At 38.1% G+C, this 27,360-nt stretch overlaps 1 protein-coding gene across 2 annotated transcripts in view; it reads left to right on the top strand.

Moving 5' to 3' along the window:
• Positions 1–27,360, top strand: part of Rttn (rotatin) — a 117,892-nt gene that overhangs the window by 43,817 nt on the left and 46,715 nt on the right. For both annotated transcript variants that reach the window (XM_042693526.1, XM_042693525.1), the window contains exons 20-32: positions 618–706; positions 1,064–1,181; positions 1,550–1,646; positions 2,243–2,311; positions 3,498–3,686; positions 4,500–4,739; positions 7,978–8,122; positions 11,694–11,848; positions 14,244–14,463; positions 15,220–15,348; positions 15,829–15,936; positions 19,387–19,545; positions 20,783–20,854. In XM_042693526.1, the coding sequence (XP_042549460.1) occupies positions 618–706; positions 1,064–1,181; positions 1,550–1,646; positions 2,243–2,311; positions 3,498–3,686; positions 4,500–4,739; positions 7,978–8,122; positions 11,694–11,848; positions 14,244–14,463; positions 15,220–15,348; positions 15,829–15,936; positions 19,387–19,545; positions 20,783–20,854 (1,790 nt within the window). The remainder of the gene's footprint in view (positions 1–617; positions 707–1,063; positions 1,182–1,549; positions 1,647–2,242; positions 2,312–3,497; positions 3,687–4,499; positions 4,740–7,977; positions 8,123–11,693; positions 11,849–14,243; positions 14,464–15,219; positions 15,349–15,828; positions 15,937–19,386; positions 19,546–20,782; positions 20,855–27,360) is intronic.

Genomic DNA, 27,360 nt, shown 5'->3' with positions numbered 1-27,360 from the left:
AAGAAGAGAAAGAAGTGAAGCTGAGTGCTGGTGGCTCACGCTTGTAATCCTAGCTACTGAGGAGGCTGAGACCTGAGGATCAGGGGTCAAAGCCAGCCCAGTCAGGAAAGTCTATGAGACTCTTATCTTCAATTAAGCACCAGAACACTGGAAGTGGCATTGTGGCTCAAGTGGTAGAGTGCTTGCCTTTAGTTCAAGAGCTCAGGGACAGTACCCAGGCCCAGGGTTCAAGCCCTACAACTGACCAGAAAAAAAAAAAGGTGAAGATTCTTAGCCTAAAAAAGGCTAAGGGAATTTCTTTTAAACAACAGTCTTTCAATATGCTAACTTTTCAGAAATATAACATTATTGTAGCATGTACTAACTATATGGATAAGTAAGAAGAACTTTAAAAAATAGCAATTAAAGGTAGTTACATTAATAGCTACTACTAGTAAACTATTAACATGTGCATTAGTGTCACATAAATACTCAGAGTTTTACTTTTGACACATTTCAACTGTAGATGTAATTTTTTAATAGTTTAAAATTTGTGCAGATACTTGTCCTATATATTTCAAAATGGGTTTTTAAAACTGCAAAAAAAGTCCTTTAACTTTTAATTTTTTTGTCTGTAGATATTAAAATGCATGCTGTGGTGAAAAAGTTATGCTTAATTGACAAAATAATCGGCTATTTGAATAAATGTGTGAGTCAAGATGGCAAGGTAAGACTAATGTCTAGACATTTTGATCATTATTAGTTCCGAATTTAATTTAGCTGAATTTGGATGAATACTTGGTCTTCATTGTATGATAAATCCTAAGTAATCTCTGTTAACTAATTTTTTTTATTTACAAAAGGAGGTTTCTACAGAGGAAACTAATCTCAAAATTTCAATAAGACATATAAATTAGTACAAGTATATATAAACCTATTTTTAGTTAAAATTCTTTCCTAATGTTTATTTGATTTTAGTTTCATATCATTTTGATGGCAGAGCCATAAGACCTAATAAGATACTATTGCAGTCTATTTTGTACTAGAGTTAGGGTAAATAAAATTGTGTTTTGCCTCCTTCCAGGCTACAGAGTGCTTGGTGAAGCCGTGTGTCACCCTCCTGAGGAAGCTTCTCTGTGCTGATCCTGTCATGCGTGCATCACTGTCCCACCAGCCTTCACTCTTGTGCCTGTTACTCAGAGGTAAATAAGTGCTTTTAATGTGGCATCTGTCTATGGTTACACAACATTTATTTCCTGCTTAATTTGTACAACAGTGAAGTTTCTTACTGACAGTGCTGCCCAACAAATGAAGACAGAACAAAAGCCTTGTAACGGAAAGCTAGTAGTGCTTTTGTAGGAGTTTCCCTCAAACCCTCTTGCATTCTCTGGGAGCTTTCTAGAAATGCACTTTTTCAAGCTTTATCTTTCATACACTTAATGGAATGTGTTCTGTTTTTACATCTCCTGCATTTCTTGGTGGGTGTTCTGAATTAACTCTGTAAAGTTGAGCTTCATTCCTTCTAGCGGTAAAAATATTTTAGGAAGTTATGCTCTTTTTATTTTTTAAGTTTCCTTGATATTTCATGAAGACTGTACCGTAGTGACTGAAGTTGGAGCATTGTTTTGTCTTCTGTTATTTGATGAAGTATCAAGCATGGATATGTGGTGAGATACAAGGAGTTATATACTTTTCATGCTTAATTATTTATTTAAGGTCTCTAGTGCAACCTGAGAGGAGTATACAGAAGTTTTTACCTTAGTAAGTCTGTCTGTGTTAGACACATGTGCCATCACTTTTGGTTTAGGCAATATTAAGATGTCTATTGGTTTAAAAGTCATTCTGAAATTTTATTTGTGAGCACTACTAAGTATAAAGTTTAAGAACTACTGCAGTGAATTTTGTCTTTAAGATATTTAGTATATACCTTTATCTTGGTGCTTTTTTTCTGTAATGCTTTATTTTATTTTTTTAAAGGAGATGTTTAGGGTGGTGCTGTCTGATTAGCACTGATCCCGACAACACATCAGTGGACAGCAAGATACAGGGTTTATCTGCTGGTACAACCATCATAGCGAGTAAACCATTTGTTATATGGGATGTGAACAGAAAGCGTAATTTATCCTCAATATGGATAGTAGAAAACATGTAACTATGTAGAATGTAGATCCAATCATAATCTTATATTTGTTTTTGGTGAAAGAAATAAAGGTTGTATTAGACAAAATGTTGATTTACTTGGTGGTTTGCTTTTGTGAAATAGGTCTGATAATCCTTCCAGTGAACCTTCTTCACCATCCGTCTTCAGTTTGCCCGTTTCAGTTTTTAGGAGGTAAGGGATTTATGTCTCTGACCTTTTCTTTTTTCTTTTTTGCTGGTCCTGGGGCTTGAGCTCTCGGCCTAGGCTCTGTCCCTGAGCATCTTTTGCTCAAGGCTAGCACTCTACCACTTGAGCCAACAGTGCGTCCAGCTTTTTCTGAGTAATTTATTGGAGATAAAAGTCTCACGGACAGTCTGGCTTCAAACTGCAATACTCAGATCCCAGCCTTCTCAGTAGCTAGGATTACAGGAGTGATCTACCAGCATAAGACTTGTCTCTGATTTTCTTAAAGAATAACTTACCGAGAAATTGCAATATAATTTGTCACCATTTTTGTGTTTAAATCAAATAATATGTACTTTCGTGTTTCCTTCATACTTCAGAGCTTTCTAATTTCATCTCTGTATCTTCAACTCTTTATTTTGAGATTGTTCAAATTTATAGCAAAGTTGAAAGAACTGTACAGGGACCACCTCTATACCCTCAGCCTTGAGTGCTAACATACGGGTTTTATTGCTTTCTCCTAATAAATATTTCTGTATATTTTTACTTCCCCTCTTCAGCCACGTGAAAATGAATTGTGGACTTTTTCTTTTAAACTTTTTCAAAATGCAGTTCCAGTCATGGTCATGGCATACATTCAGCTTTATGTTTTTTAGTCTTTTGAAAAAGTACATTGCTTTTCTTTCATTGATAACATACATGAAGGATGTAAATCATAAAAAATACAGTCCAAGCTGGGCACCGGTAGCTCACGCCTGTAATCCTAGCTACTCAGGAGGTTGAGATCTGAGGATCACAGTGAGACTCTTTATCTCCAATAAACCACTCAGAAAACCAGAAGTGGTACTGCATCTCAAGTAGTAGAGTGCTAGCCTTGAGCTGAAGAGCTGAGGGACAGTGCTCAGGCCCAGAGTTCAAGCCCCATGACTGACATTATTTTTCCAAAAGAAACACACACATAGGGCTAACATGCAGATTAAGATAGTAGACTATTCTGACCAGAAAGCCCTTTCACATTTCCTACTTCCTCCTAACATCCCTAAATACCTGATTTTAATTTCCATTACTATGGATGAGTTTTACTGGTGTTTGAACCTTATCAAGAATGGCTTCTTTTGTTCAACTTGGAGGAATTCCTTATCTGAAGCAGTAGTGAGCTGGTTCTTCACTGCTGACATTGTGGCATTTTCCCTAGGTATCATCTGCCAATACATGTAATTGGCCACCATGTTGTGAGTCCTTACTCAATAGTTTTGCCATTAACTGCTGATTGCTTGGCCTTGAAGCCGGTGTCCGACATGCTGAGAATGGCTTGGAACCTGTCCTGGTACCATGGGAGTGATAATCTACTGAAACAAATAAACTCTGAAACTAAAATCCAAAAGTAAGCTGTTACATGTGGAAAAAAAATCACAATTAATTCAATTTTGCTCTTTCTTTAGTTGAAGTAATTTTTACAGAAGGTATTATCTTTTTTTTTAATTATGAAAATACTGTACAGAGGGGTTACAATTACAGTTACAGAGGGGCAAGGTAATGAGTACATTTCTTATCAAGCATTGTTGCCTCCTCCTTTGTTTCTGTTTCCCCTTCCCATCATCCCTTCCCATCCCTTCCCATCTCCCCTTCCCCCCCCCCCCCAAAGTTGTAAAGTTTGTTTTTTCGACATAATGTCTTGTATATCTCATTGTTGCAATGGGAGAAGGTATTATCTTTTGAATCAAGTTTTAACTGAAGATCATAATTTTTACTTTGTTTTAAAGATTTCTGTGTCTGTATGAAAAAAGCTATTATGCCAGGAAATTGAAAGACAAAAAGATTGTATGCTGTACAGTTTTAAACATTATATAAAATTTGTTTTGTTAATTGATAAAAATCATTTTGAAAAGAGCTCTAGAACAGTGTAAAACTCAATAAGTGTATGTGCTAATGTTTTCACTCTTTAATGTCTCAATTCCAAATCTGCTTTGTCTGAATAAAATCAGTTTACATGCCAATATGAACATTTCAGACGCTCATCTTAACCTACAACGTTGACATTTACACCAGGTGTACCAGCTTTCTTTTGGCTATAAGTCAACCTTTAATTAGAAGAAGATGAAGATAGAACAGGATTTTGGGGATAGAGTTTAGAATAGAAATAATTGTGAGCTTTCATTTAAATATTTGTATGTTGCTCTTTGTTCTTTTTGCCTAGATTTGTAGATACACTACTGCTGTCTCCAGAGGACATCCTCACGCTGAAGGCCACACACACGGCTAGTGGGCTGCAGGACTGCCTTCAGTCCATTGTTCAGGCTGCGGTCCACAGGGATGTGAGGGCTGCTGTCACCAGGATGGGTTTTTATCTTCTGAATGACAAACTGTCTTTAAAGAGCGCCGCTGGCCCATGTGGAGTTACCTTGAAGTCCTTGTCCTGGCACACAGTGCTAAACAGGTCAGTGGATGCTCAAGGCTGAACATTTCAAAGTCTTGGATTGAATTGGATTTGGGCTCATCGCCAAACCTTTGAAGATAAGAGTGTGGATTCTTGTGGTTGCTATCATGAGAGAAATACTTTTTATAGTAAGAAAAACTCCAGGATTTTTTTTTTTTACTATCAATAATAATAGCAAAAGAAAACTAATTTAGTGTATATTTTTGAAAAAAAAAAGATTATCTTTATTATCCTGGCTTAAAGAGATTTTTCTCACAAAAGTAAGTAATTGGGATGGGGTGTGGATGAAGGACATGGTTTATTCCTGTCCATATTATAAATGAGTTGAGACATGTGTGGATTGATAAATAGGCTTGACACACCTGCCTTAGGCTGTTTTGTTTTTACTTTTCTTTGTTTTGTTCTCAAGTAAATTATCTCATTTTTCTTGTTACTCTGAATCTCATGAAGTTGATTGCTGTGTGGAGGTCCTTTAATAGTAATTGGACAGACTCTAGTTGAAAATTTAACACAATTAACTGGTAGCAGATGGTCACATGTGAAACAAGACTGATAAGCAATGACTCCAAGCAGCTTTTCCTTTCAGTCTTCAGGTGACTAGTGCAAAACATTTAACTTTCTCATTAAGCATTGACTGTTCAGTTTTCAAACGTTAGGTTCCATGAGTTTCCAAAACATGAACTCCTTCCTTTGGCTTCCCTTTGACAGTAGGGTGTGTAATTAGGCCTTTCCAGTGCTCTGAGCCAGCCAGAAGCTGATGGCTGAGTTTTCAGGATTTTTGAAAAGTGATTGTTAAAAGCATCTGTCTTCAGAAATTATGTAAACTTATTTACAATTAAGTTATATGAAAAGTAAAAGTTGTTACTGTGAAAAAATCATCACTTTCTAGCTGTTTCACAACATTTTACTATTACACATGCTTTCGGAGTTACTTGTAGCTGCTACATTGTGGAAATACCATCTCACTGTGTCGTGCGCTTCTTCCTTGCTCACGTTGCACTGTGATGAGAAATCGCCCTTGCAGGAGTATCTAGGCCATGGAAACTGGCAAACCCAGCACATCGGCTCCGTCTCCCATCTTTGCTGCCCACTACAGCATGCGTGTAAACTTTATAGGCCTAATAAATATGATATCTTTCTGTTTGCAACAATGAAATTTGATGACAAAACCCAATAATGTATTTTGCTATTTTTGGATTTATAATGTGAATTCATTTGTATGTTTTCCTGGTGTGAGTGGGAACCACAGAAATGTATGCAGCGCCACAGTGAGGTAAAGGTTCTCAGTGTGGCTCAGTGGAAGCCCGAGGGTGGTTCAGATGGCACTGTAACGGTGACCGTACATGAACAGACTCGTTATTAACTTTGCTTTCTTAAACTATTCAGTGTGAGCCTTGCTTACCCAGGATTCACATTACGTTGTGTATTCTAAGCCATGTAGCTGTAGTTTAGTGTTGGAGGATATGTGTTGATTATATGTGAAATGCTGTGTCAATTTTCTTACCAGTGAGGGGTTTGGGATCAAATTCATCATGGATACTGATATCCTGGAGTAGCTGCACTTTTTCTCTTTTATGTGGTTCCTGGTTGACTTGCTGGAGCACAGACACTGTAATCTTCATTTGTCTACTCTTCTCCACTTGACCCCACCCCTCTTCTTGCATGTGTGCCTTTCCTGGTGCTTTTGTTGTTGGTATTGTTGTTGGACTTTAACCTAGTCTTTCTAAAAAATCATACTATTTCAGCTCTCTGTGGAGTCTATCACATGTCAGTTAATTCATCTGTGACCACTTGTATGCTACCAATGTGTTTACTTACAGATGTTGTTTTATCTTTTAAGTAGCCATACGAAGGAGTTGCCATTCAACAAAGTAGTGCATAAATGCACTGCATCTTGATCAATATCACCCCTTTCATCTTTCTCTCCTCCCTCTCAGCCCACCCCTTCTCTAAATTTGCTTAAGTTGTAGAATATGCATTGAATTGCATCACTACTTTCCCCCTTCCTTTCTTCATTCATCCACCCCCTCACTTTATAGTAGCTGATTCCTGGTGTTTATTTTGTTGGAGTTAACCTTTTTGTAATGTAGCCTTTCTAAGTATTACATCATTTGAGTTCTCCCCTGAATCTACCATATATCAGTTAATACACTAGGGTACACTTATATCCCACTTCAAAGTTTATATCTTTATCAATGAATTCTAGCTTCCACATGTAAGAGAAAACAAACATCCTTCATCTCTCAGGGGTTGACTTGATTCACTTTACATGATTTTTTGTTTTTGTTTTGTTTTTTCTTCAGTTCTTTTTTTTTTAATTGTGAAAATACTGTATAGAAGGGTTACAATTATATGGGCATGATAATGAGTACATTTTTTATCAAGCATTGTTGCCTCCTCCTTTGTTTCCCCTTCCCATCCCTTCCCATCTCCCACCCTCCTTCCTACCCCCACCCCCCCACCCCAGCCAAAGTTGTAAAGTTCGTTTTTTGACATTATTGCAATGGGTCCACTTGTATCCCTATTTAAAAGATTTGTCTTTTTCCCTTCTCTCCACAAATTGTACCAACATCAAATACAGTGAAAGCAGGTGTTATACCGTGGGGGAGGGACATACAAAGCAACAAAGAAATCATCTTATAAATATGTTAGAAACAATCGCAAGAAAGAAAAAACATTTGAATACTTATCTTGGGGTTCACTTCACCTAAAATCACTTCACTTTACATGATTTTTTTAAGTTCCTTCCATTTCTTTGCAGGTAATTAATACCATTCTTTCTAATGAATACCTCTGTTTTTGGATCCATTTGTCCATCGAGGGTCATCTCAACTGACCCATACCTTGGCTATGGAGAACATGGTTGTGCTGCTAGCATAGTTGACATTTTGACATTTTTCTCCTTATCTTATTATATCCTTTTCTTCCTAACTGGTCAGATACTTAATGCCTGTCATTTTGGTATTCCTTCAATACTATTTCTAAATTTGGTGTTCTTTTCACTGTCATTTTTCACTTCGGGACTGTTTTTCCCCCTCAACGTTACTTATCCTATATTTTTCCTCCTACCTGCTCAGGTAGTTGAAGTTCCCTCCTTTTTTGCATTTTCATTGCATCTGAGATACTGTTTCATAAAATAGTGTGTTCAGGAGATGTGTTGAATTGCATGTATCCAATGAGCAGTGATGACGTATAGTTTAAAGATCTGGAAACTACAATTACTGTCTTGTTCCTATAGGTTTTTACAAGTGCTTCCTGCTTGCATAGAAGATGAGAAACTGCTAATAGATATCATACATTTTCTAAATAAGTTAATAAAAGTACAAAGAAAAAATTCATCAGTAGAACTTCTAAATTGGATTCTAGAATTACTCCTTAGACATGTAAGTATTGTTAAAGAATTTTGATATTTTGATTTGAGAGCAGTTTATTTGTAGGAATGATTTATATTGTGGAAAAAAGTATTTTGTATAGCTTGTTCTCAGTGACGTAGTTCTTGCCTTGTAATTAGCAAATGGCTTGTAGCAACCTGGCCTTCCTGATAGAGTGAGTATGTTTGTTAAAATGCAGTCCTACAGAGAAAGTGGCACATTCAGTCTTGGTGTCATTAAAATCTGCCTGTATGAGCTTTCTGCTACAACTGCAGTCTTAACTGGAAACCTGCCAGGCCTTCACAGGGAATGTGGAGAGGAATCAGAGGGATATCATAATGGCAAGATTAGAAAGAATGGACAAAACAGTACTCAGGCTTTGAAAACAGATTAGTGGAGTATTTGCCTTGTAAAGCCCCTTTTACTTAAATTTTACTTAAATTTTATTTTGTTTTATTTTTGAATTATACATTATAAACACGAAGATAACTCACTGTAAAGATTCTGTACATATGTATATTGTGTTTTGAACATGTTCACCCATTATGTTCTAACAATATTTTCTGAACAGTGGTAGGTTTCAGTATGCTGTTTAGCTCAGTGTGTGTGTATGTTGATCCACTTCATTCCTCAATATTCTTTTTTATACCTTCCTCCACTGATTCCTCACCTGACGATCTAGCTTTTACATTTATGTTCCTTTAGTATTATTTTTTCATATTTATTTACTTTTGCCAGCATCAGGGGTTGAACTCTGGGCCTTGTGCTTTCTTGGCTTACTTGCTTGGCTGGCTCTATACTGCTTGATCCATGCCTGTTTTTTTGCTGGTTATTTTGGAGCTGCACTCTTCTGTATTTTCTGCCTGGACTGGCTTTTAACTAGGATCCACTAGCTCTCAGCATCCTATGAAGCTAAGATTACAGATATGAGCTACTGGCATCTGGCCTGAATTGAGGTCTTCTCATGTTTTTTAGTTAGAGAAATAGAATAGATTTTCCACAGTCATGGTGCTACTAGAAGCAGTACTTACCTAAACAAGTTGGTTTGGGTATTGTGCCTGCTTAGTTATGTGTATTGGCAGGGAAAATTTTTGCAGGGAAATTTTTTTTTTAATTTTTATTTATTTTTTATTGTGAAAATACTGTACAGAGGGGTTACAATTACATGGGCAAGATAGTGAGTACATTTCTTATCAAGCATTGTAGCCTCTTCCTTTGTTTCCCCTTCCCATCCCTTCCCATCTTCCCTCCCCCCAAACCCCCCCCGCCCCCCAAGTTGTAAAATTCGTTTTTGACATGACAACTTGTACTTCTCATTGTTGCAACAGGTCCACCTGTATCCTTATTTAAATGACTTGTTTTCCCCCTTCCCCTCCACAAATTATACCGACATCAAATACAGTGAAAGCAGGGGTTATACTGTGGGGGAGGGACATACAAAGCTACAAAGAAATAATCTTATAATTGCGTTAGAAACAAATGCATGAAAGAAAAAAAACATTTAAAATATATATCTTAGGGTTCATTTTCCCAACATTACTTTATCTGACTTTTTATGCTTGACTCATACATATACTAGATATTGCAAATAAGGGAAATCATGGGACCTATGTTTGTTTGGCCTTGGCTTATTTCACTTAATATAATTTTTTCCAAGTCTTTCCATTTCCTAACAAATGGGGCAATGTCATTCTTTCTGATGGAGGCATAGAATTCCATTGTGTATATATACCACATTTTCTTGATCTATTCATCTACTGAGGGGCATCTGGGTTGGTTCCATATCTTAGCTATGGTAAATAATGCTTCAATAAACATAGTTGTGCTGGTAGCTTTAGTGTGGTCTTGTTTGTAAACATTTGGGTAAATGCCCAAAAGTGGGACTGCTGGGTCATAGGGGAGCTCTATGTGAAGTCTTTTGAGGAACCTCCATACTACTTTCCAAAGTGGTTGAACAAGTTTACACTCCCACCAACAATGCAGTAAGGTTCTCTTCTGTCCATATCCCCTCCAGCATCTGTTGTTATTAGAGTTCTTGATTTTTGACATTCTAACTGGGGTGAGGTAGTATCTCAATGTTGTTTTGATTTGCATTTCTTTTATGGCTTAGAGAGGTTAAGCATTTCTTCATGTGTCTATTGACCAGCCTTCTTTCTTCTTCAGAGAAGTTTCTCTTTAAGTCTTTAGCCCACTTATTTATTGGGCAGTTGTTTCTTTGAGGATTTGTTGTTGGGGGATTTAATTTTTTGAGTTCCAAGTATATTTTAGATATGAGACCCTTGTCCATTGTATGGCTAGTGAAGATCTTCTCCCAATCCGTGGGCTTTCTATTGATCTTGCTAGCTATGTCCTTTGCCATGCAGAAGCTCTGCAACTTCATGCAATCCCATTTGTCCAACCTTTCTTTGATTTGTTGTGTTTCCGGGTCTCTATTCAGAAAATTTCGGCCTGAGCCAAGGAGACCTAGGGTTTCTCCTATTCCATCCTGTAATGTTTTCAGAGTGTCTGATTTGACTCCGAGGTCTTTGATCCATTTGGAGTTGATTCTGGTGCAGGGTGATATATAAGGATCTAGCTTTAGTTTTCTACAAGTAGTTAACCAATTTTGCCAGCACCATTTACTGAAGAAGCTGTCTTTCTTCCATTCTATTTTTTTAACTCCCTTAGCAAAGATTAGATGGCTGTAGGTCTGTAGGTTCATTTCTGGGTTTTCAATTCTATTCCATTGGTCCTGAGGTCTGTTCTTGTGCCAGTACCAAGCTGTTTTGATTACTATGGCATTATAGTAGAGTTTGAAATTTGGTATTGATATTCCTCAGCAGTGTTCTTTCCGTTGAGGAGCGTTTTTGCTATTTGGGGTCTTTTATTGTTCCATATGAATTTTTGGATTGCCTCTTCTATTTCCTTGAAGAATGAAGTTGGAATATTGATAGGTATCGCATTGAATTTGTAGATAGCCTTGGGAAGTATTGCCATTTTCACGATGTTAATCTTTCCAAACCAGGAGCATGGGAGTTTTTCCCATTTTCTAAGTTCTGTTTTGATTTCCTTTTTCAAGTTTTTAAAGTTTTCATCATAGAGGTCCTTCACTTCTTTGGTTAAGTTAATTCCTAGGTATTTTATTTTTTGTGGGGCTATTACAAATGGAGCTGCTTTCCTAATTTCAGCCACACTTTTCTCATTGTTGGCATACAGAAAAGCCATTGATTTTTGAGGGTTAATTTTATACCCTGCTACTTTTTGCAGGGAAAATTTTATGTATATGAATATATGTGCAGAAGATTATACAACAATTATAATGTTTTGACTTAGTAACCTCATTTCTCAGAAATTATATATGACACAGTAGACACACTGTTTTTTTGTATTTGAATGAATGATAAGTCATTGATTATCTAATAGTACAAAAAGTTTGTGGTTGAAAAGCAATCACCTGTTAAATAAAAATTTTGACTAAATATGTCTAATTAGGTAATAAAACTCATAGTTAATCTAGAACACGGCAACCGAAACTTTTATAGGAAACAACACAGACACAGCTCATATAGTGAGCATTGAAATTTTCACCAATTTCCATGTTTAGGGTCCAAGCCCACTCTTAGACCTGCTGGTTCCGACAGACACCCAGGCTGGAGCGGACGTGGACGACATCCGGACGGCAGTCAGGCAGCAGCTTCAGAAGGAACTGATGACTCTTTTCAGTGCTATTCTGTTTAGTGTCACGGCCCTCACTGACAGGTACCATTCTGTCTCGGAAGGTTTGGATACATTTGAGGACACGGGGTTGTGATGAAAGCAGGAGAGGGTCGGAATGGTTGGAACATATTGTAACCTGTGGGACTGTACAGTGTAAGGAATGTAAAGATAAATATAAAAATAAAGATAAACTAAAAAATAAAATTAAGGTAGCAATACTTAAATACTAGTCAGGATCAAATTCTTTGTGTTTCAATAGAGTTGATTATGAATTCTCAATCCCCTTCAAGACATGCACACACACACACACACTCATAAGCATTCATACATGTATAGTTTTTTTTTTTATTGTAAAGCTACTATACAGAGGGTTACAGTTACATGAGTAAGGTAATGAGTACACTTCCTATTGAGCATTGGTACCCCCTCCATTGTTTTTCCCCTACTATCCCTTCCCTCCCTCCGAATTTCACAGTATTGTGGAATAATGATGCTCATTTAAAGTTACAAGTTCATTCTAACTTTCCTGGAGCAAATTGTCTATCACAGTCTATAACATATAATGGTGTACACATATACACCATACACACACATGCATAGTTTAAAAAAAAATATTTTATTGTAAAGATGCCATACAGAAGGATTACAGTTGCATGAGTAAGGTAATAAGTAATTTCTTTTTAAAAAAATTATTTTATTGTAAAGATGCTGTGCAGAGGGATTACAGGTAGGAAAAAATCCACAAATCCGTGTCAAAAGTGTTCCATGTTTATTGTGGTAGATGAATATCACAAGCAAATGGTTTTGCAGCAGTGGACACCAGCTGAGCATTGTCTACCTAATTCACTTTGATTCTAACACTTTCTACCTGGAGGTGGAATCAGATCCATCCTACTCACTGCCCCCTTGCGATACTGTTCACCAGGTCTAGGTTGTTTACCTATGCTTCTGCTTGACAGTTATCACTTCGAGTCCCCAAGCCCCCTTTCTCGGGTTTGATTAATTTGTTGAATGACTCACTGAGCTCCACACACACTTATATACATTTGTGGTTCTTGGAAAGGATGTGACCAGCATGTTCATAAAGAGGTGTAGAGGGAGGAGCAGGGGAAAGGCAGTGTGGGGCTTCCTGTGCCCTCTGCGTGCTGCAGCCTTTAGGAACCTCCACCTTCAGCCACCTGAGGCTTTTCAGATCTAGTCCTTGTGGGGTTTTTACTTCATTTCATAGGTGTGATTCCTGATGAACTAGATAGAAAACCGAGCATGGCCTGTCTACCTCAGTATTCTTTTTGGCCTTTCTATGCCACATTCCTTCCTCCAAATGTGGAGCAGGATCTTCTAGAAACAGGACATCAGCTTTTCATTTTGTTATTTTTTTGGCAGTACTGGGATTTGAACACAGTGCTTTTACTTTCTGGGCTGGAGCTCTACTACTTGATCCTACAACCCAAGTTACTTTGTGTTAGTTATTTTTCTGATAGAGTCTCATAACTTTTTTCCAGGCCAACTTGGACCATGATCCTACTATTTATGCTTCCTGCCTGGCTAGGATGACAGACAGACAACCAGCTTACATTGGTCAAGACGGGAGTCTCATGAACTTTTTAGCTGTAGTAGTTTCTTGGATTCTTCAGGATTTTTTACCTGTAATATTATATCATTGCAGATAGAGATGCATAGTCTTTTTGCTTTTTTTTCTAAATGGAATGCTTTTTCTTGTTCATCTGCTCTGGATGGGCCTTCGTGGGTTGAATAGCAGACGTGAGAGTGAGCTCCTGTACTTGTGGCTGCCCCCAGGGAAGAGCTGCCAGCTTTTCACTGTGGTGTTAGCTATGATTTTTCATCTGTGCTTCTTATAAGGTTGAAGAATTTCCTTTCTATTTCTACATTTTTGAGTACTTCTAGTTGCTTTTATGGCAGATTGGACTTTTGGTGGTTTCATTCAGTTGCTTTGCTGCATAAGCATCAGAATTATATCTGAACTTATGCTTAACTACTTAGTTTTTGAAATTTTATCTTTAAAAAGTTCTCTTTTGATTATTCTGTTCTGACAGTTTTACTTAGTTGTTAAACTCTTTAAAATCTTTTATCTTAATTTTTTAAAGAAAAAGTAGCATGTTTATCTTACTCAATTATTTTTTATCACACTGAATGATTTAAAGTATAATTTTAGAATATGACAGTTAAACTCATGTAAAATGTACATTCACTTTTTATTCCAAAATTTTCTTTATTAGATGGCAGTGCCAATGTTCACTTACATATGGTCAATATAATTGTCACTTATACTTTACTTCACATACCCTGAAAGCCCCACGTAAAGAGAGAACATTTTATCTAGTTCACATTTCCTAACAACAGTAAGTAACCAGAATGGTAGTCTATTATTCCCATTGTACTTACACTCCAGTTGATTTTCCCTCTTTTCCATGCACAGGAAATGCTTGGAACTTTTTTATGTTTTCCAAACACAGCTGTCCCTGAAATTGCTCCAGTATCTGAGAGTAACAGATGCTCCTCATTTCTATGGCTTGCCTTCCCTTGAGCGGACATTACATGGAATGGCTCACCTCACCACGTTTCCTGGCTGGAGCTCCCATTCTCCTCTCACAAAGCCTCTTGAAATTTGTGTGAAGTACTTGTCAGGTCTCCTTGAGGTAAGTTAAAACAGCAACTTGTCAGATCACAGCTATTTCTTATTTGATGCCAAGTGTATGTGCAGTATGTATGTTCTATTACTATGTGTGAGTTAAAAAAAGAAAGTAAAACAGAAAGAATCAAATGTTAGACTAAATTAAAATGGCTCATATGGACAGATTATATGATGAAGGAAAAGCATTGAGCTTTTTGGTGAACTGACACATCATAAGTTGTGTTAGTGCAGAGAAGAAGTCATTTTCATCTTTAGCCTTACAACAATTTTTCCTTTAAAAATAGCAGGAATTAAATATTAGGAACTCAAGTGATCCTATCTCATTGAATTTTTTTAATCTGATGTCAAACTATGATTTGATAAGTCAATGAAAAAATTATAGTTATTTTATGTACCAACAGACCATCAGGAATAAATCTGTGTGTGCGTTCTGTGTGTGCGTGTGTGTGTGTGTGTGTGTGTGTGTGTGTGTGTGTGTGTGTGTGTGTGTGTAATTTATTTATTTATTTTGGTCAGGGGGCTTGAACACAGAGCCTGGGTGCTGTCCCTGAGCTCTTTAGTTCAAAGCTAACATTCTACCACTTTGAGCCATAGGGACACTTTCCATTTTCTGGTGGTTAATTGGAGATCAGAGTATCATGGACTTTCCTGCCTAGACTGACTTTGAACCGTGATCCTCAGATCTGAGCCTCCTAAGTAACTAGGATTACAGGTGTGAGCTACCGGCACTTGGCTGAAATTGTTTATATTTGTGTTCCAGGTCATTACTTCTTTTTATGTGGAGCGTGGGGGAAATGCTATGTCCTTCATGGGGAAAGGAGTCACAAAGAGCACCATTCTTTGCTTGCTCCACTTGTCCCATGAGATGATGGCCCAGGCTCCAAGCTCGGTGAGGACATTAGATGCTGCCCATCAGCGGAACAGTTACTTGAAAAGGAATGTACTATGTCTAACACATTTCAGCCTGTGTGCTTGCTACATGGAAATGTTCCTTTTTGCCTTTGCCTTTTCTTTTTAGGTGACAAAAGCTATTCTGGGCTAAGGCATTTCTTACAAATTGTATGCTATCAAATTCAAATTTTATTTGAAATTTATTTTGGTTGAAATCTGCGTTCACTTGAACATTGTACTTTGGCTAAATAATGAGAAAAATAGTTTCCATAGGAAAATTGTTAGGCTTAATGTTTTAGAAGAAGCTGAGATTTTTATTTGCATTGTTTTAGCCAAATAATGGATTGAAACCAAGTCTTAAGTACATTTCATCTTTGTTTTTGATCTTTACAAATTCAGCATTGTTTTAGACTCAGTAAGCTTTCCTAAAGTGTTTTGTCCCATTCCCCCCCACCCCCTTCTTTTTATTTCACTTTAGGAATGGATGTCACATTGGTTTTTGCCTTTGGGCACTCACAGCGAAGAACCCTCTCCTCAGCAAGGGCTGGCCTGGTTAATTCCGTTATGGGTTGATCGGGACCCAGAGGTCAGTATAAAAGAGATCCAAGTTCATTTTTATATTGAGATTATATTGAAGATGCCTAGCATGTTCTCATTATGGTATTATTGTAGAGACTGTAGTTCGCATTTCATTTAGCCCTTGTCTTAACTCAGGATGCCATAATAAAATACTATAGACTTAGTAACTTCAATGAGAGAAACTTATTTTCTCATAGTTTTGGAGTTTGGGGGCAACCTACTTCATTTTAGCTTTCTCTCCTGACCCTCCAGAATTCATACCCTTATTTCCTATAAAACATTCATTCTTCATCAATAGATCCAAACATCTTAACTCAATACAGTATCAACTCTTAGTTCTAAATCTTAGTCTTATCTAAATATCACTTAACTCAACTGTAGATTAGACTTTAGATGTATTTCTTTCTGAGGGGGAAAAATCCTCTCCAGATATGAATTTGTGAAATTGTACAACTTAGGTGCCTCTAGCTCTGATATAGAACCTCCCAAGATAAACATTCCTAGTCCATAAAGGAGAAATAAGAAAGAAGGAAGAAATTATCATTCCGAGTAAGCCCACAAACTGTCAAGGTGAATGCCAGTATTTCTTAGTGTTTAAGGTCACTTCAACCCCCAACTCCCCACAGCTTTGGGAGTGGCCTTAACCCCATTCAGAACCTTCTACAGAAGCCCCCTACATGCTGTTGTTTTCAAGGTCATTAAAATGGTCCTCAGAGCACCAAGCAAGGTCATCCTAGCTCACTAAAAAGCAGGACTAGAAAAGCAGGACTAACATTTGAAACCAGGAGTAAACACTTCTCCACCCCCTCCATCCCCCCTACCCCCTCCCCATTCCCATTTCTGGGATGAGAATAGCAGCCCTGAGGATCTCCAGTCACTTTTGGGGTCCTTGTTCCTTTCCTTGAATAGCACAGATTTGCCCATTATTCAAGGCTTTCCCTCCCCACCATCATTCCACCCTGCTTTCTCTGTACCTGCAGCTCGCATTGGCATTACCTTTGTATTGTAATCAACTCTCTACTTTTATTCCTACTGTCATGACTGACTAACAAACACTCAAAATTTCTTCTGGAATGGTTATTCAGTCACATTCTCCATGCTGTCTATAATCAGGTCTCATTTTTTGCTTGTCTGTCTTGAGACTTTTCTAAATTCGTTACTTTTGTTGTTGTTGTTTACTTAAGTTCCTCTTCAAATTATTCCTCGCCATTTGTGTTTAGCTGTAAGCACTCAGGAGGAACCATGCCACTTCCTTTGCTCAGAAGCCTTCTAAGCTCTATATCCAGTTTCTCTTGCTATAAATTCTACTTTCCACAGAACAGTACGAGTTAAGCACACTGGGGCTCAAGTCAGCTTTTCATTACAGTAACAAATACATGAGCTAATCAGCTTGAAAAATAGAAAGTTTAATTGGCTCCCAGTTGTGGAGGTTTCTGTCTGTGGTAGATTGGCCCTTTGCTCTTGGGGCTCTGGTGAGCAGCTTGTGATGGAGCAAAGCTTCTCACCTCAGGGCATTTGAGAAGGCAGAAAAGACACACAGACATGATGAGAGGCGTTTGGGGAGAGCAGGGCTCAGCCCAGGATGGCAGAGGGTCCAGAACTTGCTGAGCAGAGTGTGCTATGAGGGATGGCGTGCCCTCTAACTGTCTCCATAGGTGCTTACCCTTTGTGGTTCTTGGCAGGTCAGATTCAGAGGGTGTTGGAACTTCCCCGTCGATTCTACTGGGCACTTCCGGGGTTTGTGTTGTCACCACTCTCCAAGAAGCCACTCAAGAAGCATCGACAAGCAAATTGGATAATGGAGAGTTAAGAATAGCCTAGGCCATCACTGAGGGATTTCTCAGATAATACCAAAGGCATCTAGATAACACTTTAGAATAAGAAGCAAGAATGAGGGGAAGAAGAAGTGGAGCACAACTCAGCTATAGTTTGAAAAGAAACAATTTTCTCACAAGTATATCTTTTAAACAGGATAATGGATGGTCTCTATCTCTGCCTATATTGACTCTTGTTCCACTAGTTTTACGTAGTCTCTACTTGATGAGTGCACACAGAAAGAGGTTTCCTTTGTCCCAAGATCCCCAATTCTGGTGCAGTGGTCCCCCACTCCTACAATTGTCATTTCACCTTAGCATCCCCTAAAGAGCTCTATCTGCAAACAGTTACATGGATAAATTCAAGCCTTAACATAGTTTTGGGAAGTCACAAATGAGTGCCCTTTGAAATCAAGTTCATTTAGGTTTACTGATTAAAAATGTAAGAGAAAAAGATAGCAAGATGTGTCACTTTCAGCCTGTCAGTGGAAATTTATTGGAAAAGCCCAGTCATCTTCAAATAGTCTGCATGCCAGAAATTATGTTCAAAAGCTTCTTGACATTTAGGTGCCCTTTAATGGAAGAGTTCCATTATAATATGATGTTACATTACTTGTTGTTACATTACTTTGTCGTTTCTGTTTCTTTGTCCATGGATTTTGAGCAAGAAATGATTAAATCCTATTATTTCTGCAAATAAAATTTATAGAATAAAACGTAGAATTTTTTGATCTCCATTCAGAGGTTCCACTTGTTAGGCACTTGTATTGTTTCTTTTATTGACTTCTTTCTTGGCCATGTTATAAATGTATTATTTTTACCTGATAGCTGTCTTCAAAAATATATTTTTAAATCAGAATTCATAAATTCATGAAAATACATCACTTGAATAGAGGGGTATTCTGACAAGTAGATTATATCACATCAGCCTTATTTGAAACATTTTTTTTGAAATAATTGTGGAAAAAAGAAATCCATGAAAATGTTTCCAACGTGTTAAAATCACTTATTTGGAAAAAAATATTAAGAACTTAGGTAGAAAAAAAATAGCAGGTATGCTTTGTATATATGAGAAATAAGTAGAAATTGTGTTCTTAAAACTTGTGTAAATACCTGTGTTCTCCTTCGAAAAAGGCCCAGAAGCTGTCATTTCTGTGCTTCTTATTTGTAGCTACCTGTTTTTAACCTCATGTGACATTGGTTTATTCTCGTTTATTTTTCTATATTATTACGTGCTTTAGTTATAGAAGCTTTATTCCTTCATTCATTATTATTTCTATGAACCCTTCAGTATTTGTTTTTGTGGTTTTTTTTTGTGGGTTGTGGGGCTTGAACTCTGGGCCTGGGCGCTGTCCCTCAGCTCTTCAGCTCAAGGTGAGCGCTCTACCACTTGAGCCACAGTGCCACTTCCGGTGAGTGGTTTATTGGAGATAAAGAGTCTCACGGACTTTCCTACCCGGGCTGGCTTTGAACTGTGATTCTCAGATCTCAATCTCCTGAGTAGCTAGGATTATAGGCATGAGCCACTGGCACCCCGGCTTGTATTTGGATTTTTAAAGGCAATGTTGTATTTATAAAATTAGGACTTCAATTCACATTAAGAAGTGGATTCTCCAATATGACATCCTTTCTTTCATTGGCAGGTGAGATTCACCTCACTGGGATTAGGAGCAGCACTGACCACTCTTGAGGCTGGCTGTGTGGCCTTGACGAGCAGTTGTCAGAACATTTCTGGTGGGCTCTGGGGCACTGTGCTGAGCATTCTTCTGGACCCACTGGAATGCAGTGTGGTGCGCCGGGAGGTATGTGTGCCTGTCGGGCATCCAAAACCTTAGAAAGCCATTGCAACAGGGCCTATACATTTTATGTATCTCGTGCCTAGTGTAGCAGACTATGAACCGGTAATATCTGATCTGTTCTGACTGAAAAACCAAAAAATAAAATGACAGAGAATGAAAAAGGTATTTATAGTAAAAATTGTAGTGCTTTATTATCATAAGCAAAAAAATGTGGTACTGCATATTTAATGTGAAAATAGCTGCTTAGTTTTTTTCTTGCCTATACTGGGCCTTGAACTCAGAGCTCTCATTTGGCTCTCTTACCCACATCTGTGGCTCTTCCACTTAGAGATTTTTGCTGGTTGTAGAGAGATAAAGGTCTCATAGATGTGTCTTCCCAAAGCCGGCTCTGAACTGAGATCTTCAGATTTCAACTTCCAGAATATCTAGGGTATAGGTGTGGCACTGGTGCCTGGCTAGAAAACAATTTTATTAGCTGAGTATGTTGGTAAAGAAAACAATTTTATTAGCTGAGTATGTTGGTAATGTTTATAAAATTTTAACACTTATATGGTGTTTTCAAAATAACATTCTTTGTCATATATATCATATAACATGAGAGGATAACTAAACCCTACTTTGTGATTTTATCATTATTTCTATCAAAGTAATGAGTCATATGACTGTTTTAAAAACAGTAGTTATATAACTTTAGAGGGTTATAGAGAAAACTACTTTGGAAGTACATTCCTCTCTCTCTCTTAAATTTATGCAGATACTTGTATTTGAACTCACGGCTTGGGCACTGCCCTTTGCTTTTTCTACTCAAGGCTGGTGCTTTGCCACTTGAGTTGCAGCTCTACTTTCGGCTTTTTGGTGTTTAATTGGAGATAAGAATTTCATGGACTTTTCTGCTCAGACTGGCTTTGAACTGGGATACTTATATCTCAGCTTCCTAAGTGGCTAGGATTACAGATATGAGCCACCAGCATCCAGCTGGAGATATATTTCTTAAATGGTATCACAATAGTTTTTGTTTTGCATTAAACCAAATTCTTAAAAAGAGAAAAATGTATTTTCTATTGAAATAATACATTGCTAAGTCATCACTTAATAAGAAATGCAGTTAAGCAATTCAGGTGTAGATCTCTTGGTCTGTAGAATGGACCAGAGATGCATCTTCAGTTATTAGATTACAGTATGTTGGTTATTTCGGGGATGACAACAAGATGGCAGTATTGACTTTTGTTTTTATTTTTAGGCTGCATTTATTTTTCAGAATCTCCTTATAATTCCAATGTCTTCAGAAGTTATAAAGGATTATACTTGGCAGGTGGGTGAAACAATTGTCAACCAGGTATAAGCTTTCAGCATGTGTATTTACTCATCTCTCTGCATCTGAATTCTACATCCTTGGATTCAACCAGGGATTGAAAATAGAGTGAACAAGTATGGACTAGTTTTTTTTTTTTAAATCATTCTTCTCCAAACTCTGTAGCAATTTTTACATAGCATTTTCATTATATGAGGAATTATAAGTAATCTGAGGATTAAGTTATATCTCAGAATGTGTATATATGATATGCAAACAACTGTATTACTTATTAAGGGACATAAGCATCTGTGGAGTTTGATGTCCATGGGAATTGAACAATCTACCTTCCATAGATGGTGAGGAAGGCTGTGTTTCACTACTGGTGAAACTGTAAGGCAGCAGAGGTCTCTTAAATAATCATGTGAACACTTTCTTATGCTTGATCATCTTTAAGAATGTTTCTCTGTACTGTTAAAAAATAAATAAAAGTAGTTAATATGAAAAAAAGTACCATATGGTAGGTATTCTAGAAACTCCTCTTACACTCAGAGATGGAAGATTCTTCAGAGGCTTCTTGGCCATTCTGTGTTTGAAATGAGAAAACAGAGCCTGGCATGTTTGCCAGTAATGACTGAGGTCCCAGTGAGGATGACCTCTTTCTGGTTGTCGACTGGGAGCTTTCCTCAGCTACAAATCCAGCCAGTATGGCAGCCACATATTCTGCTGAAGTGGGTGTCTAATACTAAATGATGGGTTTTAGGCCTGTCGTTTTGTTCACGGTCCACATTCATCCATAATATGTGTGTGCTGCTTCTCTATTCATGTATTTAATAGGTGAGCCTCAACAGAGTGCAGACATGATTTCTGCCTAGGCTCCAATCGCCCCCTGCCATCCAGAGCAGGAGAAGATGATAGTTACCAAAAGTGATGTCACGGGGCTGGGAAGGTGGCTCAGGGGTAGAGCGCTTGCCTTACATGCATGAGGCCCTGGGTTCAATTCCTCAGCACCACATAAGCAGAAAAGGCTGGAAGTGACGCTGTGGTTCAAGTGGTAGAGTGCTAGCCTTGAACTGAAGAGCTGAGGGACAGCGCCCAGGCCCAGAGTTCAGGCCCCATGACCACCACCCCCCCAAAAGTGATATCATATCTAGTGGTGTCACATTTTAAAATAATAGAACATTATTGGTTGGTGATATGAATACGCTTGTTCTTGGTTTTCTTTTCACACTTGTGTTACAAATTCAGTTCTTATCTATACATTTCTTAAATAAAAATGTATAAAAATGTTTCAGAAACAGTACAGTTTTCATGTACCCTTCACTAGATTCCCTAAATGTTAGTTTATCATATCTGCTTAATTATCATATTTGCTTTAATTTTGTCAGTGTGACATTTTCTCTCTGAACTCCTGGAGAATCATCGACTCCTTCCCTCCCTCCCTCCCTCCCTCCCTCCCTCCCTCCCTCCCTTCCTTCCGTGCGAAAATACCATACAGAGGGGTTACAATTACATGGGCAAGGTAATGAGTACATTTCTTATCAAGCATTGTTGCCTCTTCCTTTGTTTCCCCTTCCCATCCCTTCCCATCCCCCCCCCATCTCATTGTTGCTGCAGTGGGTCCACCTGTATCCCTAGTTAAACAATTTGTTTTTTCCCTTCCCCTCCACAAATTATACCAACGTTGACACGTTTCTTGTTCCCTAAAATTGGAGATTTCCTACAAATAAGGACATTTTCTTATGTGATCACAGTAGTAATTATCAGAATTAGAAAATTTCTGAAGTTTTTCCAACTGCTCTGCACAATCCTATCTACAATGTAGTTTAGGAATACATACTTCATATAGTTGTCATAAGTTGCCAGGTTTATTTAGTTGTATTCAACTGAAATTTTTTCTAAGTCCCTATCATTTATAACCTTACCACTTTTAAAGTGTAATTTAGCTTTTATAAATATCCTCAATTAATTTATATATAGTTAAGGAGGGTTTCTAAAATATTTATGGTTGTGTTTTTATAGTCTTTTTTTTTAAATTGTGAAAATACCGCACAGAGGGGTTACAATTACATGGGCAAGATAACATTTCTTATCAAGCATTGTTCCCTCCTCCTTTGTTTTCCCTTCTCATCCCTTCCCATACCCCCCTCCCCGGTCCTTCCCTTCCCCCCCAACCAAAGTTGTAAAGTTTGTTTTTTGACATAACGACTTGTACATCTCATTGTTGCAATGGGTCCACCTGTATCCCTAGTTAAACGATTTGTTTTTTTTCCCTTCCCCTCCACAAATTATACCAACATCAAATACAGTGAAAGCAGGGGTCATACCGTGGGGAAGGGACATACAAAGCAACAAAGAAATCATCTTATAAATATGTTAGAAACAATTGCATGAAAGAAACAAAACATCTGAATACTTATCTTGGTGTTCATTTCCCTAACATCAACTTATCTGACGTTTTCTGCTTGACTTAGACATATACTGGTTATTGCAAATAAGGGAGACCATGGGACCTATGTTTCTTTGGGCCTGGCTTACTTCACTTAGTAAAATTTTTTCCAAGTCTTTCCATTTCCTAACAAATATGAGCTACATCCCAGGGCTTATAGTCTTTTTTTTTTTTTTTTTTTTTTTGGGGGTCCGGTCGTGGGGCCTGAACTCTGGGCCTGGCACTGTCCCTCAGCTCTTCAGCTCAAGGCCAGCGCTCTACCACTTGAGACACAGCGCCACTTCCGGCTTTTTTCTTTTTGCTTATGTGGTGCTGAGGAATCGAACCCAGGGCCTCATGCATGCAAGGCAAGCGCTCTACCACTGAGCCACCTTCCCAGCCCCTATAGTCTTTATATTATACTACTTTTTGTTTCTTTTCAAAATAATTCCTGTTTCTTCTTGGAAGCATCATCTGTTGTTCTTCACAGATGTAACTCATACTTTGCTTCTGGTTTCTTTTCAATTATAACTGATGAGTGTAGCACAGATTCACCCTACAACTAAAGCATGTATTTTAAAGTTAATATTCTAGCTTATCCTTAAAGGCAGTGTTTTCAGTTAGTTGGAGTTCTGTATGACCTAACAGATCTTTGTTCTGCGCACATGTATTGGTAGTCTGCACCTGCTGACTTGAAGCGTTTTCTTTCTTGGAAGACTGCCCTTCTTAGGAGTTCAGCAGATGATCTGACAGCCCCAGTTCTCACCTATGGACAAAGCTGGGAAGGAACACTCTAGAGATGGAACAGTCCCATCAATCGCAGATAGATCTGTGGAGCAGAGCCTGCTGCATGCATGAAAGGCTTCTTTGTTCCAGGCCTCGTACCATTAGTCATCTGTGGAGAGCTAGAGTCTGCCCATCTTTTGTGCATGTGCCTGGCTTGGCTCCTTTGCTGTGGGTAAAGCTCCATTGATAATGTGCCATTGCTATTAGGAAGCTTTTGTATGTGGAGAAGTGGGATTTAATTACGGCTTAGTTAAAACCAATCAAATTTAAAAAATGGTTACATAAAATACATTTCTGTTCATTTGGTTTTCTTTTGAGAAGTTAAAAATATTTTCAATGCACTAGTGGCTTGAATTTTGTAAAAGGAGTTAGTTTTTCAAGTAATCAACGCCAGTAGTGACAAAAAGCTGAGGGCTCTCCATTCCCTGAGACGAGTTTCCACCTCTGATGGGAAGGCTTCCCGAGGATTCTCAGGGATGGAAATAGTAAGTCTGCAGTGCGTTCATTCCTTCACTGCTTCAGTACCGCAGTGTTCCCCATGGCCACGTTGCTGTCTGACATTCTCCAGCAGTGACCCTTGCGGAGGCTGTCCTTGGCCTCTTTTAGAAGATGAGCTAGGGAAGCTAAAATGTTCTTACCTGGTTCTTCTCTTCTTTCTCACTTCCAAAGGCTGGTCTTTTCTGGGTTTATTTTTTGCTTTTGCTCTGTGATGGCTGCTTATGTGTACATTCTCCCCTGACTTTTCCCATACTGACCATTGGGAATCAGTCACTGCCTGTGGAGTGAGTCACTTATAATCTGAGGCTGCACTTCCTTCTTTCTGTTCCCAAGGCTTGGCTTGTCTAGTATTCAGAGAAAAACTCCTTGGTAATTATGTGTATGGACATACTGTGTGTATACATACATATATGCATGCATGTGTGGATATACATAATTTGAAAATTTAATTTGGGTGACTCTTTTGGAATCCCTACTTATTTTTTTTGAATCATGAGTCCATCTCAGAGCTGAAGTTTTTCTCAGCTCACAACACCCCTGCTCTTCCATTAGGACCTGTTTCCTGGTGATTACCCTCCAGCCACCCAGCCTCCCGCCAGTGCCTCACCAGTTCTTGCTTGCTTAAAAATTTCTTGTTGAAGTTGTGCTGTGCTGATGGTGTGGCGGTTTCTAACAGTAAGTTGAAGTAAATCCTCCTTCAGATTCCTGTCCCCAGTCTTCATGAATCAGTGCTACTTACCAGAGTTGGATTTCCATCTTCTTTCTTTCTTTACAGGTCTTCTCATCGCTCTCTCCTCTATAGCCACAGTGTTCTCTTTTCATTTCTCTTGGCTGATACTTAGTAAGCTCCTTGATTTGGAATCTTACATGTTCTTTTGGCCCTGACATTTTTTTTTTTTTTAAGAATGACTTTCTATTTCTGTGTGTATAGTTTGGATCTTCACTGGCCCCAAAAGTCATGTTTGGAAGGTTTGGGAGACTGTATGTTGAACTATGCCCCAGCTCATTTTTGCTTTGGGGTCAGCCTTGATCTTCCTTTCTATGCCTTCCAACAAGCTGGGATTTCAGGCTTGTACCAAACTTGTGGACGCCTTTTGGTTGTCGTGAGATCTCACTAACTTTTTGCCAAGGTTGGCCTTGAAACGCAGTCCTCTTGGTCTCCATTCCCCTAGCAGCTGTGATGACACACGTATACCACCTCAGCCACGAAGGTAATACCCTTGAAGGATATGTTTATATTTTGTGCATGCACCTGGCTGTCATAAAATTTGCAATATCCATCTACCTTGCCCTTCTGCCATGATATTTTTGTCTTCCACAGTTATCAGTGAAATCATCTATCTGGCTAAAACCTGAGTCTTTATGACAAAATAAACCTCTCCTTTGATTTATGTCAGAGCAATGAAAAACCAACATACCATGCATGGTTCATCTTTGCTGAAAGCATATGCATCCCATTTTAGGCCCCTTGAATTGATTTTCTCTGTCTCCTTGTCTTGTGTATTTTTATCTCACAGACATTTTGTATTGTTTTCTGGGATGTTAACTCTTTTGCTCATAGTTAATTAGTTTAGATTTTTATATCTCTTACTGTGATTTGTTTTGATTGCTTGGCTTTCTAAAGCTGGTATTTCTTTTTTGGCTAGTAAGAGAACCAGAAAAAATGTATTTTTAAAACGTGTTAATTGAAAGGTAAATACAGTTGGGTTGATAGGGTTCCATGGTGGTTTTATAATTCAACGAAGAATGATCAGAATTCGAATATCATGTTGCATTTTTACTTCTCACCAACTCTGAAAATGCCAACAATAAAGAAAGCTGGATTGTAGAAGACAGCACAGTGGTAACCCCTGTCATAGCATCGGTGCCTGCCACGTCAGGTGCTATGAGCACTACTGTGCCTCCGGCAGAGTAAAGATAACGGGGGGAAAGGCTCCTGAGGATCTATAAATACTCATAAGCTTAGCCTCCCCTTCAGATTTGTAGTGCTTACTTTTCTTTGCCTAGAGTCATTCAAGCTTTGTGAACTTTGTGAATTTAGGACTATAGCTGTTACTGATGAAGGTAGTTGTTATAGACAGGATTTTGAAAAAAATATGTAATATGTAATAAAACTTTCCAATTATTCTAGTCATCATTTTGAAATGTATTTATAAATGTAGTTTCTGTACCACTTCCAGGTTTAGTGTGAGTCATGTGTTTTGTTAGGCAGAGTTAAGCTACTGCACTGTAGGGTTCTGGATTTCAGTTATTGTTTTGCTTTGCTTTTTTTTTTTTTTTGATTTTTGGTACTAGAGACAAATCTAGAACCCTACTTGTACTTGCACTTACTCTGCAAGTACTCTATTTTGGAACTACACTTCTAACCTTTCATCTTGGTTGTTAATTATTTTCCTGAATTTTTAATGAAGACTTTAATTTGTGATGTTAAGCTTTTGAGTTTCATGTGTTTGACAAGTTTTGTACGTTTAGGAATAGCTTCTTTAAAAGACAAAACATTGGGGCTGGGAAGGTGACTCTGGTAGAGTGCTTGCCAGTGCATGAGGCCCTCAGCACCACATAAGCAGAAAAAGCCAGAAGTGGTACTGGGTCTCAAGTGGTAGAGCACTCGCCTTGAGCTGAAGAGTTGAGGGACAGCGCCCAGGCCTAGAGTTCAAGCCCCATGACAAATTAAAAAAATAAGTAAATAAAAGACAACACATTTTGAAAATAGAAATGGTAAAACTAGCTCTTTTGAGTTAGAGTAATTGGGTAGTGCATAAAACGACCATAGTAGGCTGTGGTTGTCACTCACTGGAAAAGCCCTTGTCTAACC

This window comes from Dipodomys spectabilis, unplaced genomic scaffold (genome assembly GCF_019054845.1).
Source record: "Dipodomys spectabilis isolate Male_0828 unplaced genomic scaffold, ASM1905484v1 ptg000169l, whole genome shotgun sequence".
NCBI classification, from domain to species: Eukaryota; Metazoa; Chordata; class Mammalia; order Rodentia; family Heteromyidae; genus Dipodomys; species Dipodomys spectabilis.
This window is presented reverse-complemented; position numbering and strand designations above follow the sequence as displayed.